Source organism: Spodoptera frugiperda, chromosome 8 (genome assembly GCF_023101765.2).
Source record: "Spodoptera frugiperda isolate SF20-4 chromosome 8, AGI-APGP_CSIRO_Sfru_2.0, whole genome shotgun sequence".
NCBI classification, from domain to species: Eukaryota; Metazoa; Arthropoda; class Insecta; order Lepidoptera; family Noctuidae; genus Spodoptera; species Spodoptera frugiperda.
Window position 1 is genome coordinate 1,500,415 of NC_064219.1, and position 12,501 is coordinate 1,512,915.

General features: G+C 36.9%; 1 protein-coding gene across 1 annotated transcript; it reads right to left on the reverse strand.

The window, feature by feature from the left end:
- Nucleotides 1-320: 320 nt before the first annotated feature.
- LOC118275711 (uncharacterized) lies at nucleotides 321-3,993 on the reverse strand. The gene is made up of 3 exons (XM_035593774.2): nucleotides 3,853-3,993; nucleotides 1,975-2,131; nucleotides 321-902 (listed from the first exon to the last, which is right to left on the reverse strand). Exons 1-3 carry the CDS (start codon nucleotides 3,853-3,855, stop codon nucleotides 700-702), a joined length of 363 nt encoding a protein of 120 aa, XP_035449667.1. The 5' UTR covers nucleotides 3,856-3,993; the 3' UTR covers nucleotides 321-699.
- Between the last annotated feature and the right edge of the window lie 8,508 nt (nucleotides 3,994-12,501).

Below are 12,501 nucleotides of genomic sequence, written 5' to 3' on the forward strand. Positions count from 1 at the left end.
TCTCTTTTATTTATTCTTTTAAATAATTGGGCAGACGACAAATTTTTATTTTAATGTCCGACAGCTAGTTCCGTACGTATTATAATTTTCAGCCAGTACGATGTATTTTGATGGTGTGCTAAAATTCGTTGAGGTGATGACATATTAGAATCTTTAGAAGCAGATGAGGGATGAACCAAAACATAAAGGTGAAGCAAAATCTGCAATATCATTAGAACTTAAAACGGGATATTTATCATGTTTATTAGCTCAGTTCAGGCGTGATCATGGCGTTTGCATCAGCACTGAAATATCGGGAAACTCACAAAAACTGGAAATCAAAACCTGGGCTAAAATAATGATGATGATGATGATTATGATGAAAATGGTTGGCGAGTGAATGATAATAAAGGAACTCCAAACTACTTACTATATTAGAGCATATATGGTAACTCCATGTTCACAGCAATATTTCCATTAAGAACAAAACTATTTGTATCTTCTAACAAACAGTTGTTCCATGCTAACCTAGACTTAATAAGTATTAGTAACAGCTGCTCTTTCTCTTAGAGAAAGACTGAGTTTCTACATAATTTGATCTTCAACCAATTATAATAAAGTTCAAAGTTGTTTTGCACTCACGATGACATAAAAGCGAGCAGCTCCTGTTCTTAGACAAAACATCTGAGTATGTACAAAGCAGAAACTGTAAAATAAACTCTATTCAAGCTTAATATAGGGTTCAAGTTGCATTGCTCTCATGATGTCTCCGGTGACGGAACAGCGTCCAGCCTGCATGATGGCCCGGGCCTCTTCTCTGCCGGTGACGAGCTGCTTGAAGTAGTGCTCGGTGAGGGTGAACGTGGAGTCAGGGTCCTCGTCTGGTTCTCCTTCGTAGACTTTCACTTGGTTCAGGTCTAGAGCTGTGGATGTATGAAAGACGGTTATGTGTCGACAGTGATTTTGAAAAAGAAGAGAGATGTTTTTATTTTTTGGCTTACTCACGTAATTATTTGACGAGGAACTCGACTAGTTTCATTCGACACACGATGCTCCTCATGAATATGAGCCTCAAGCATAGCTTGAAACTATTTGAGTTACTCATCAAATAATTACGTGTGTAAGTCGAAAAACATAATAATTAATTTATTATGTCTCTGTCGACTGACAACAGAGATTGCGTAATTAGATATACTTGTTGGCATGTAATAAAGCAAGAGCTTATTGATTTACATTTAGTAAATGTGGAATGATTTATCGTGAATGTAATGTGGTGACGGTAGAATTGTGTGGTTACAAAACATTAGAATACTATGTCATTACTCTTATTTTTCACGCTTGTGTCGTGAGAGCTGAATAGGGGTATATTATGTTGAGATCAGACGGTAGCGGAGCAGCGTTCTGTGACAAAATTAAGCCTCTTCAAATGAGATCTCCAAGCCGTCTCTTAAGTTGTGGAGTACTTAGCGGGGGTAGCAGGTTTAACGAGGCTCCGGTTCGAATAGCAGGAGTTGTAACGGGGTGGCTTTTAGTCAGTAAGAGTCTGAAACTCCCTCTCGCCTCGCCCAAGGCGGGAGAAGGGAAGGGAGAAGTCATTGGATGCTTTTTCCCCTCAAATGTTCCTAAAATATTATGATGAGCTTTCTTACGTAGCAAAGGTTTTATATTTATAGTAACATGTGGACTGTCAGGCTATTGTGATAACATGTAGTAATATTACTAAAACCAACTCCGCCTCGTGCAGCAGAATACTTAAGAGCTATGTATACCGTTACTTTATACATACATATCTTCATGCCTTTAATCCCCGAAGGGGTAGGCAGAGGTGCACATTATGGCATCTAATGCCACTACAATGTACACCCACTTATCACAATTTATGTTGTAAGTCCCACGTAATAGGTAGTGAACCAATTGCCATATATCGGGCATATTTCCAGACACTGTGCTACTACTGAGAAATTTTTCCGTTACTTTGGCTTTATAAATACGTACTCCAAGAGTATACGGTGGTTCCCTTGATGATGTTGAAGAGGAACACCCCGCCCAGTGCCCGCGCCTTGTTGGGATCCACTGCAGCCAGCCGCGCCCTGATCTTCTTCACCAGGTCGCCTTTCTCAGCCTTTGGAGCGTGCTCGCTGTGTGAGGCACCCTGGAATTGGTGGACAAAGTTATGAGTTATTGTTGTATAAAGAATTTATACCAGTTTTTTTTTGCTAATTTATTATTACCCCTGTTGGAAGGGGCTCCCTTTCAGAGGTTCCTATCTGGCTGGTGGTTTTTAGTCAGTAAGAATCTGACAATCCCTTCCGCCTTAAAAAAGGTTTTCCACCCTAAAAAAGGATGTACCCAAGAGAGAGAGAGATTTTCCCCCTCAAAAGAGAAGTAGCAGCAATTAAAAACGGAATTGTAAAATTTCTTCAGTGGACTTTCTGGTTTAATTGCTACGAATTAAAATTGAAAATTAGCTAAAAATGTTTTACAGATGGGAATTCAAGGTTAAGGTTACAATGACTGTATTTGTTATTTAAATAATATTAGAATATTTTATAAAACAATAATAATCATATTTAAAGTCGCTTTATGATTCATTTCATCAAACTCATTATAAAACCAAATTTTCTATTGATGAAGCTCAGTTTATTTATTTAAATCTAAGTCTTATGCAAATTGGATAAATTAGTGCTAACCTGTAAATAAATAATGGAAGATTTTCACTAAAATATTCAAAATTATTCGATAAAAGTTTGTTAGGTATCTATATCAGAGAACCTTAACACCCAGTCTATATCAAATGTGTATAGTTTCTTAGTCAGTTCTTATGATACCCGCCGAAAGAGCAGGGGTGATGATGGCATAAATATTTGTTACTCTTATGTTATGTAATTTCTTGGAAAAGAAAATAACTGTAAAACCTTAATTGAAATTCTTTGTACAAAATACGAATAGTACCTACCTACTTCGCCAACAAACGCATTTCGATTTATGTTTCAATTCGATATCAATGTCACGATCCGACTTTGAATTTAAAAAAAGAAGAAAAAGAACTGCTTTGTGGTTGTGGTGTAAGTAACGGTGGCAAAGATGCACTTTAATATAATCTTGAAACCGCAATATTTACGAATAAGTACATTAACATGATTAGGTACATACAAAATTAAATGTGTAATAGACATTCATTACTTTACTGAAAAAAGTATAACTGTTGATATTTTTACCGGTACAATTATTAAATCAGTGCAGATTATATCTGCCTGACATGACAGACACGGAGTACGGTAACTAATTTAAATGAGTACAGACACATCATCTAATCTAAATACAAATAATGCACTCAACCGCTCAACACATGATTGACATTGATCACCAGTCAATATTTTAAAATCACTATCATTAGAAGCCATCTTAATTTAAAGAGTAGTCAATTTAAATATTAAAAAAAAAAACAAAAGAACAAACTATTCACAAAGCAATGACAGCTAGCATTTGAAAATCAAAAAAAGAACTCCCATATATAATATTTTAAACTGACATGGCCGCTAGTAATATCATTAGAACTTAAAACGGGATATTTACCATGTTTATTTGTTCAGTTCATCCGTGATCATGGCGCTTGCAACAGTGCCGAAATATCGGAAACTCATAAAAACTAATAAACATGGTAAATATCCCGTTTTAAGTTCTAATGATAAAAACTCCCTTATTTGAAATTTTACGTTCTTTTTTTGAGCCATAGACAATTCCCTGTAATATTTTTCCGCGGTTAATAAGAACTCCCGATATTTGAAATTTTGCGTTCTTTTTTTTTAAACATCCATAGACAATTTCTTAAAATACTTTTCTGCGGTTATTAAATAAGGTTGTATAACTTACCATAATGTCGTGTGTTGGTCGTGTGTCAAGTATCGTTGGCAGGTAAGCAGTGACTCGGCCAGATGCGTCGAGCTTTCACTCTCGGATTGCAAAACAGTTTTGTGTACGCTCCAATTTTGTGGCCATACTTTCTGTTGGGTGTAGGACAAACCTGTTTCTGAGATATGCACCATTATCATGGGCGTTTTTAACAAAACTGCATAATAAAATAAGCTTACGTATGTTTTACTGATCTTAAACGTATGTCTTATGATCGAATTATTATAAGACAGTCCAGAGTTTTCAAAAGTTAAACGATTTACTAATAATTCTGTTTATGTTTAGGATGTCTAGGTTTTTTTTTCTATGCCATGAGTATACTCATTTGTGTCGTTTCGTAGGAATTATTGAAATATGACAACTTGCGAACATCAATTAACGATGATTTATATTAAACACAATAACATAGAGTTGCAAAACAATGACTACGCTACCTTTTTTTTGACGTAGCAAAATCATTCCAATGCACCTATTCTCCCACCTTGGGCGAGGCGAGATGGAGTGTTAAAATCTTATTAATTAAAAACCACCCCGTTCCTACTGCTGCTTTTCAGGCCGGAGTCCCGGTAACCTACTACGATACCTAGTTTTGGTAACACCGGAGCCAGTACCAATCGTCTAGGTAGCCTAGTCACCCTACAATTTGTATTGAAGAAATAACGCGTATACATACTTTGCTTACATCCAGTTATACTTATATCTGCCGGCAAACAATCATTTCACTTTTTATTTTACGAATTCTTTGTATCTCTGTTGTAATTGAAACAGTTGCCTAATTAGTTCAAATTAATTCGGCCATTTTATTGTTATTGTTGTGCGTCGGCTCGTTCAGAAAGGTTCTAAGAGATAGAGATAGTGATACACTTATTTTAATTATTCATAAAGACGTTTTATGTGTGTACTATGATTTACATAGATTTTATATCTTTTTTTATGGTATAAGCCGGTAAATGAGCAGACGAGTCACCTGATGTTAAGCAATTGCTGCCTCCTATGGTCACCCGAAACAGCAGAGGCGTTACTAGTGCGATGCCGGCGTTTTAGGGTCAGGTATTTAAGGGTTGTTGGGAAATCGGGGATTGGGAAAGGGTAATTGGGCCTCCGGAAACCTCACTCATACAACGAAACACAACGCAAGCGTTGTTTCACGTCGGTTTTCTGTGAGGCCACAGAATAGTGAGGCTCTGGTGTCGCTAACCGATACAACTCTTTCTGCCGTACTAAGAGTCGGTTAATAGTCCTTAGCAATTGTATTCAATACAAAATCGTCACTAAGGAATAGTTTAAGTACCTAATTATTAAATGTTTCTGAGTAAGGCCATTTGTGGCAAAACTGCTAGTAAGTCATAATTAGTGGAAAAGGAATATCACCCTTACCTCTAAAATAATAAAAACTATTATGTAATGTTAAGTTTAAGATAACTGCAATAAGAGAAAGCGGGTCATAATGAGAAATGTTTACCTATTGACACAAGACGACACCTAACGACCTGTCATTGTCTAAAAATCTTATTTTGCATAGAATTAAAGTAACTCTTATTAGTATAGGTATAAGGCTGAAAATGATGGTAGCATATATTTGCCGTTCACGCACGAATATTTCACATCAAGTATCATTATGGCTTGAAGATTCGCAAATCTGCAATCGTAAGTGTTCTGCTATTATAATAATTAAGTTAAAGTATTATTATCTATTCATGTTTTAGAATTCTAAAAGCAAGATTATGTTAGGACCTGTTGAAAAAAGAAAATTATATGTGTAGGTACTTCACTGGCTACTTCCTCGCGGTTTCACCCGTTCTTCTTATTCTCGGCTCCTATTGGTCATAGCGTGATTTTTTAGCCTTCCTCGATAAATGCACTATTTAACACAAATATAACTATTCAAATCGGACCAGTAGTTCTGGGGATTAGCGCGTTCAAACAAACAAACAAACGAACAAACAAACAAACAAACTCTTCAGTTTTATAATATTAGTATAGATTCATAGTTGGAATTAGTTCGACGTATTTTCTTATCCTCGTTTAGCCTCCATTGGAACATTTTGTCAGTAACTAACATCAAACTTATAATGTTGAACAGTAACTGGTCACCAACCCACTTATTTTTTATGGTTTAAGCCGGTAAACGAGCAGACGGATCACCTGATGTTAAACAATCGCCGCCGTCTATGGACACCCAAAACACCAGAGGCGTTACAAGTGCGTTGCCTGCTTTTGGGGGTAAGGAATTTAAGGGTTGTTGGGGAATCGGGGATTGGGAAAGGGTTAATTCGGCCTTCGGTAACCTCACTCACACAACGAAACACAACGCAAGCGTTGATTCACGTCGGTCGAGCTGGCCTATTCATGCCGAAGCATGACTCTCCCACATTTACCTTACCATACAGTCATAAAAAACCGTATAAATTACAGAATCACTCCGTTTCCGTCCACAGGGTATTAAATCAGGAGAATCCTCAATAAATACGTGTGGAATATTCGCAAGTCTGAATAAGTAGTTAATGGTTGCTGCCGAGCCCCCAAGCGTCATATGTTCAAGGATTATGCCTCCGTGCATTTAATATGGTGCAAGTCACGGCCTGAAACAAAAACTGGCATAAAATTACGCTTGCGGTATGTTTCGCCGTGTGAGAGAGGTTGTTTTTTTATATTTGATGTGTTGACGTTTGGCCACCATCTCGCCTGGTGGTAAGCGATGATGCGGCCTACGATGGCGGACGTCTGTCCATAAGCAACCTATTCACTCGGGCCTTGAAGACACCCATGTTATACCCATCAGGAAACACAGATTCCAGCAAAGAATTCCACGCCCTAGCAGTTTGCACAAGAAAGTTTGAAGCGAAGCGCTTCGTGTGAGGTTACCAGAACCAGAGGATCAATCCCTCTCTCTTAAGGCCCTTGTGAACCTACTGGTGTTGAAGGTGTCTATGGGGGCGTCGACTGTTTGCCATCATATCTTTGCCCTCTTGTCCCATAAAAAAAAACCTATAAAGGTAAAGTTTTGCGATCGCTTATCCCTTTATTTTAGACCTCACGTTGTTATTCACGCGTTTTCGCTTTGAGTTTTAATTGTTTACCGATATCCGTTCGAATATTAAGAAAGATTTTTCGGCTCAAAATCTCGGACTTTATTTTTGATTTCAATATTTTCAATGATGTGAAAATAATTTCTAGTAAGAGTTATTAACAGGTTTTGTCTAAACCGCCATCTGTTGGTATAGCGGCGAATCAACTGTTGTATTACTTTGATTAGATAGTTCTCTGTTAAATGCACAGATGTCACTTTATTAGTAATTCTTGATCACAATATTCCGACAGGCAATAATTAGTTCTTGAGACGGTATTATCAGTTTTCGGAGCAAAGGACCACTCTTGGTAGGTGAGTTCTAAGTTGGAGATAGTAAAATAAAAAGTTTAGGTTGTGTTATTACCCAGTCTCTTTCAAATGTGTAATCAGGGTTTACGATGCCCGCAGGAAGAGTAAGGGTGCTGATAAAATATAATATATTCTACCATCACTAAACGGCTAGGTGGGTACATAAATTATTATTATAAACAGCGACATAGGTATCTAGTATTCCAGACAATTACAATTTCAAATGTTCTTCATTTGTTTGTGTTGCTCCGTTCTCGCCGGGAGACATGAATAATTGTATCTTCTTATATTTAAATCTAAATATGGAAATAAAGTACGAATTCTTCAGATATTAGAGCTTGTATCCACCTTTATAGGATTTGTGATGAATTGGATTACAGTAGAAAATTAAATTACAATAATAGTAGGTACATACTAATAGTAGGTAGAAACGTGATTAACGAATGGCTATGTAAGCTATGTGATTAAAAAGTATAAATTCAAAACTAAACGTAACTGTTTATTTCCTTAGCTTCCCTGCCACCATTCACCACAAGGCGGAAAACGAATTAATTAGAGTATTATGTTTGTCTTTTTTTAACGTTGCTCCACACTAGGATTTTCTCACGTGTCGTGGGTGCATTTACAAACATAGGTACGAAACATAACATTTCTGAATCACACAAAGAGTTGCTCCGTGCGGGAATCGGAACTGCTACACGTTACGCAGCAACCGGTTACCCAGCCACCACGCCAACCGCACAGTCAAAAAATTAGACAATGCAATAAATAAGTAGATAATCCGCTAGGTTGATCGGACCGCATGCTGCACATGATTACGAGTCCCAGTCATCGCTTGAAACTAGTCGATCATCAGAATCTTGTAGAAATTTATATTTTTTATTTTAACTAAAACATTCTAATAGCTACCTAAATGTGTACTACTAGTACCGTTTAGTTATCGCAGTGGTAGACTAGCTCTCAGAATTACTTAGCACCGGCCGCATAGTTATGAAACTGCACAATCGGCTGCAACGTTTGAGTAGAATCCACGAGCGCACGCAACTCAAGCACTTTGCAACTTTAAGCAGCCATGTTAATTTGGAGACTGTTATATCGCGCCTTTTGTAGGTAGGCAGTAAAGTTGATGTGTCCTTTTATTTAGTTATTTAGCTATGATTTTATTGTAACTTTCGTGAGACATATTATATTAATTATTATGTTATCGGCTTACTCACGTATTGTTTTGACGAGGAACTCGACTAGTTTCAAGCCAGGCTAGAGGCTCATATTGCCGAATGTGAATCGGAATGCGGGTTTACCGCTCGTGAATATGAGCCTCTAGCATGGCTTGAAACTAGTCGAGTTCCTCGTCAAAACAATACGTGAGTAAGCCGATAACATAATAATTAAGTTATTTAGCTGTGTGTCATTTGGTCAATGGTTAGGTTCGTTTGTTAAGGTTTTGTACATGTGTCGGCATTGCAAGAGGTTTCAGCATTGATTTAAGAATTAGATAAGGGTTTGTGTTCTCTAAAATAGCTCGGAGCTTAGCACAAAATTATTTTAAATATGTATTGAATCGTAACTGGCGAATGCACATGATGTGGACGTTGCACTGTCTTTACGGATCAAAGGACCAAATCTGACATTATACGTCGGTTTTCAATTATCCCAAATAGCAGTTGCTACTGTTGAGCTCATTTTCCAGTAACCATTGCAATCAACTTCGCGTGTAGTACTTAGCATAGTCAGCTAGGCTATTCTGTAAATGTCAATTTGAAACATTCGAAGTGAACTTGATCATGGTTCGCCACGTCATTGGTTGTGAGTAATAGCATCGACCAATGATGGGCGAGAATGCGATAGAACTTACTTCGAATGTTTCGCTTGGACAATTACAGAATAGCCTAGCAGGTCTGGCTCAGATAAAATGACTAACTTCGTAACCTTGAAACACAAAAGCGCTGTTCATAAATTTCATCATTACCCTAAGACAATACGTATGACACCCGACCCTATACAAAGCTGATACGACACTGAAAGCATTCACAAATAAAACAAACGCGTCTCAAATAGATACGCCAACATTTGCTACTTATATTTTAATTCTATCAAGTCTTGACTTACCCACCAATTTACGACTACCACCCTCAAAAATCATCATCCAGAAAAAAGCACTTTAAGTTCTGCGTCATAAGGACGAAGGTACAATTGCAATAGTTTTTCCGTTCGCACATATACGTTTGTTACGCTAGGTTATTTGACTAGTCCTAAACAAACGCAGGCCACTTCCTTGAGTCGTATTTAACATGTTGCCAATAAAAAAAAGTTGTTTGGAATACGTAATGGATTTCTTGTTTTCCTTTCTGGCTACTTCGAGGAGTTTGTGAACTGTGTTTATTCGATACTTGTGTTTAACTTATACTGTTATTGGTAATGGCAACTTTGTTTTATGAAATAGCTTAGGAGAACTGCGAAAGACCTTATACTTGTCGGAGTAAGTTTGTTGTGGACCAAAGGACCGAGTAATCTTGTACGGTCCAAGGTTTACATATCCTTGTTGACAAACTACGCGTACACATTGATTAGGGCAAAAAGAACTTTCGTAGTTTGTAACATAGCTTCTTTTGAATTAAAGGCATACATAGACCAGTTATATTTAAAATCCAACATAGATTAATTTTGGGGAGTCACTGATGCTTGATACGGAGCTGCAGACTACTTAGCGGGTTTACCGGGATTCCGGCTCGCAAAGCAGGTGTAGGAATGAGATGGTATTTATTCAGTAAGAGTCTGACGCTCCCTTTCGCCTCGCCCTCGAGAGAAGTCATTAGATGATTTTCCCTCTTAAAAAAACATGACAAATTTTGTGTCCATTCTCAAACCGCCTTGTTACCAAGCCTAGCACATAATAATTAGAAACGCAACTAGTCAGAAGTTACACTCTATACCTATATATATAGATATTTCTCACTGACCCATACCGTACAGGGGTAACGTTCAATTTTACGTTCGTTTTCCCATACGTTCGTACAGATATTGGATATGAAAGTCTTTGGCTCCCTCGTTCTGTTCATCAAAGGGATCCTCTCAATCAGAGTGCCGTCTCACACATTCACTTGAATCTTTTGACATATTCAAATGGCTATTGGCCTTTGACTTTCAACGTTTGAGAGATGTTTCCAATTCATTATCAAATTCTACAGGCTCAGGAGGTAAAAAAAAATCTTGCATGTTTCTTTTTCAAGGGTAAAGATGAGTCAAAGGTATTTTTCTCAAATATCTGTCTATAATTAGTTAGTAAATACAGGAGAAATTGTACAAAAAACATAGTTACGAAATTGAATAGCAATTAACATGTGTAACGCTGAAGCAAGTCCAAGAAATAAGGTTAAAAATTACCTAATACAAATTCTATAATAACGACCAAAACACGGACATAATAATATCACAGGAGATAATGAAACTCATCACAATATTTTGGAAGCAGAACGTAATGAATGCACGACAGAGAACAGACTATCATTATCTGTCACATACTCCAGAAATAATAGACATTGATATTAGGAAGACATTGCGAATAAAAATCATTAAATTACATATGAAAGAAAACATTTTTAATATTCTGATTACACACGAGCGCACCGGCGTTGAATATTTGATGGCACATCCAGTGTGTCATGCTCATGAATTTATGAATTTCATTAATGTGTTTGACAGTGTGTCTCGGCCTAATTTACTTTTCGATATTTTCGTGGCCGACACGCGAATGTAATTGAGATATCGATGTTGAATTGAATATCTTTAGTCTTTTTTGATAAGGGGAGTATGTTGCGTAATTTTGTTACGAGTTTCAGCAGTTCTTCCTTATTGGTCCTTTTAGACGCCATTAGGACCAAATTCGTCATTAACGATTTCCTTTTATTTTCGATCATCTGCAGTGTGTGGGGTAATGGGAGAGAGATAATGTGGTTTTAAATAAGTAACTTCTAGAAATAGTATCCTAATGAGGTACATACGTAATAAGGCAACCACTAGCATCGTTTTCAAATGTCACATGAGCTTGAATGAGTCCTCTAACATAGGATCCAAGTGTATGTAACCTAGTCTACCTTCCACTACTTTATATTTGAACTACAACTTCCAATTAATAATTCATCTACTATCACAGTAATGCTATTTACAAAGAAACCCAGCCCAATATAATTCCAAGAATCGAGATTATCGCGAGAAAATGTTATTTTAGTTTGGTGCCATTTTTCTAGGGGGCGCTGTGGGGTGTTAATTTTCCCCGGTGACGTCATCAGGAGTTTTCCCCTCTCCTCCAATTTGCTCTGTCAGTCGATTGATGATCTAGAGTATTGGGTACACAGTACGATGAGCTTCAATTGAAATGAATTATTTCACTTTTGTTTGACGTTCCGTTATTAATTATGTATCGTGTAAAACGATGATTTATTGATCTGGGCGGGAAATATAGTTTTGTTACTGGGAGAGACGTTTGGCAGAATGAATGGTTATGTTCTTGTGTTATTGATAGGACTTAATGATGAATACGAAGTGAATTTATTTTTAGGATGATTAAGAATATGAATTAAATTATGTCTCATAATGTAATAGTGTACGTAGTTACGGCCAGATTTTCTGTAATGTTTGCTTGAAACAGAGAGCCTTGCTAAAGTGAACAAAGTACCATAATACTAATTTTACTAAACTTCTTCTCTTCTCCTATGTCGTATGCTCTTCCAAAGTAGTTGCGATCATCTATTTATCTATCTATCAAGATAAACTGCCATCAAAAGGAGCAGTGATCTGTTCAAGTGTTGCTCTTGTAATACGTCTTCGCACGATTTTCATATTTAAATTTATTTATTTGGCAACAAACCTGAATACAGTCCCTGAAGTACTTTTCCATATAAACTAGGCATGAATTTATTGAAACATTCCACGCTAACGCATAACTAAGAATTTTGAAATTGAAAAATCAAACAGCACTTTGTCTTTTATCAAATTTTCGAATCAAAATAAATCTTTTAAACATACGTCAATGTGTTACGAAATGTTCATAAAGTTTGAATATTTTCACGAAGGTATAAATCAAATTATTTTGAAAAGAACTAGCGTAAAGTAAATTGTAATTTCTTTAGTAAACTTGTTTGTAGCGCAAACTTGTTTTTTGTCACAGGTTTAACCGCCGTTCGGAGACTTGGAGGTCGGTCACGGTGACGTGGACATAGAAAGCTGGATAG

Excerpts from the sequence above, each read along its gene's own strand:
- LOC118275711 (XM_035593774.2), bottom strand. Across the intron at positions 903-1,974 it reads AACCACCGTATACTCTTGGA|CTCTAGACCTGAACCAAGTG; the intron begins GTACGTATTTAT and ends ATACATCCACAG.